Genomic DNA, 250 nt, shown 5'->3' on the forward strand with positions numbered 1-250 from the left:
GGACAGCTGACGCGGGTGCATCCATGGGGGAGGGAGGGAGGGAGGGCACAGGGCGCCGTGAGAGGCGCTGCGGAGGCTGGGCGGGGCTGAGCCGTCACTTGCGGTCCTCCAGGAAGAAGTCGTTATAGGCCATGCACAGCGTGGTCAGGAACACCGAGTACTCCTTGAAGTCGATCTCCTGGTCGCTGTTTTTGTCCAGGCTCTTCATCAGGTCATCAATGCTGCTCTCCTGCATCTTCTTGGGGGGCCC

General features: G+C 62.4%; 1 protein-coding gene across 4 annotated transcripts in view; it reads right to left on the bottom strand.

The window, feature by feature from the left end:
* Positions 1-6: 6 nt before the first annotated feature.
* Positions 7-250, bottom strand: part of S100A5 (S100 calcium binding protein A5) — a 6,162-nt gene continuing 5,918 nt past the window's right edge. For 3 of the 4 annotated variants that reach the window (XM_005867418.2, XM_014540749.1, XM_014540748.1), the window contains exon 3: positions 7-238. In XM_005867418.2, the coding sequence (XP_005867480.1) occupies positions 95-238 (144 nt within the window). In that variant the 3' untranslated portion in view covers positions 7-94. The remainder of the gene's footprint in view (positions 239-250) is intronic. The other variant, XM_005867419.2, reaches the window with a different exon arrangement.

Source organism: Myotis brandtii, unplaced genomic scaffold (assembly GCF_000412655.1).
Source record: "Myotis brandtii unplaced genomic scaffold, ASM41265v1 scaffold250, whole genome shotgun sequence".
In the NCBI taxonomy this organism is placed as follows: Eukaryota; Metazoa; Chordata; class Mammalia; order Chiroptera; family Vespertilionidae; genus Myotis; species Myotis brandtii.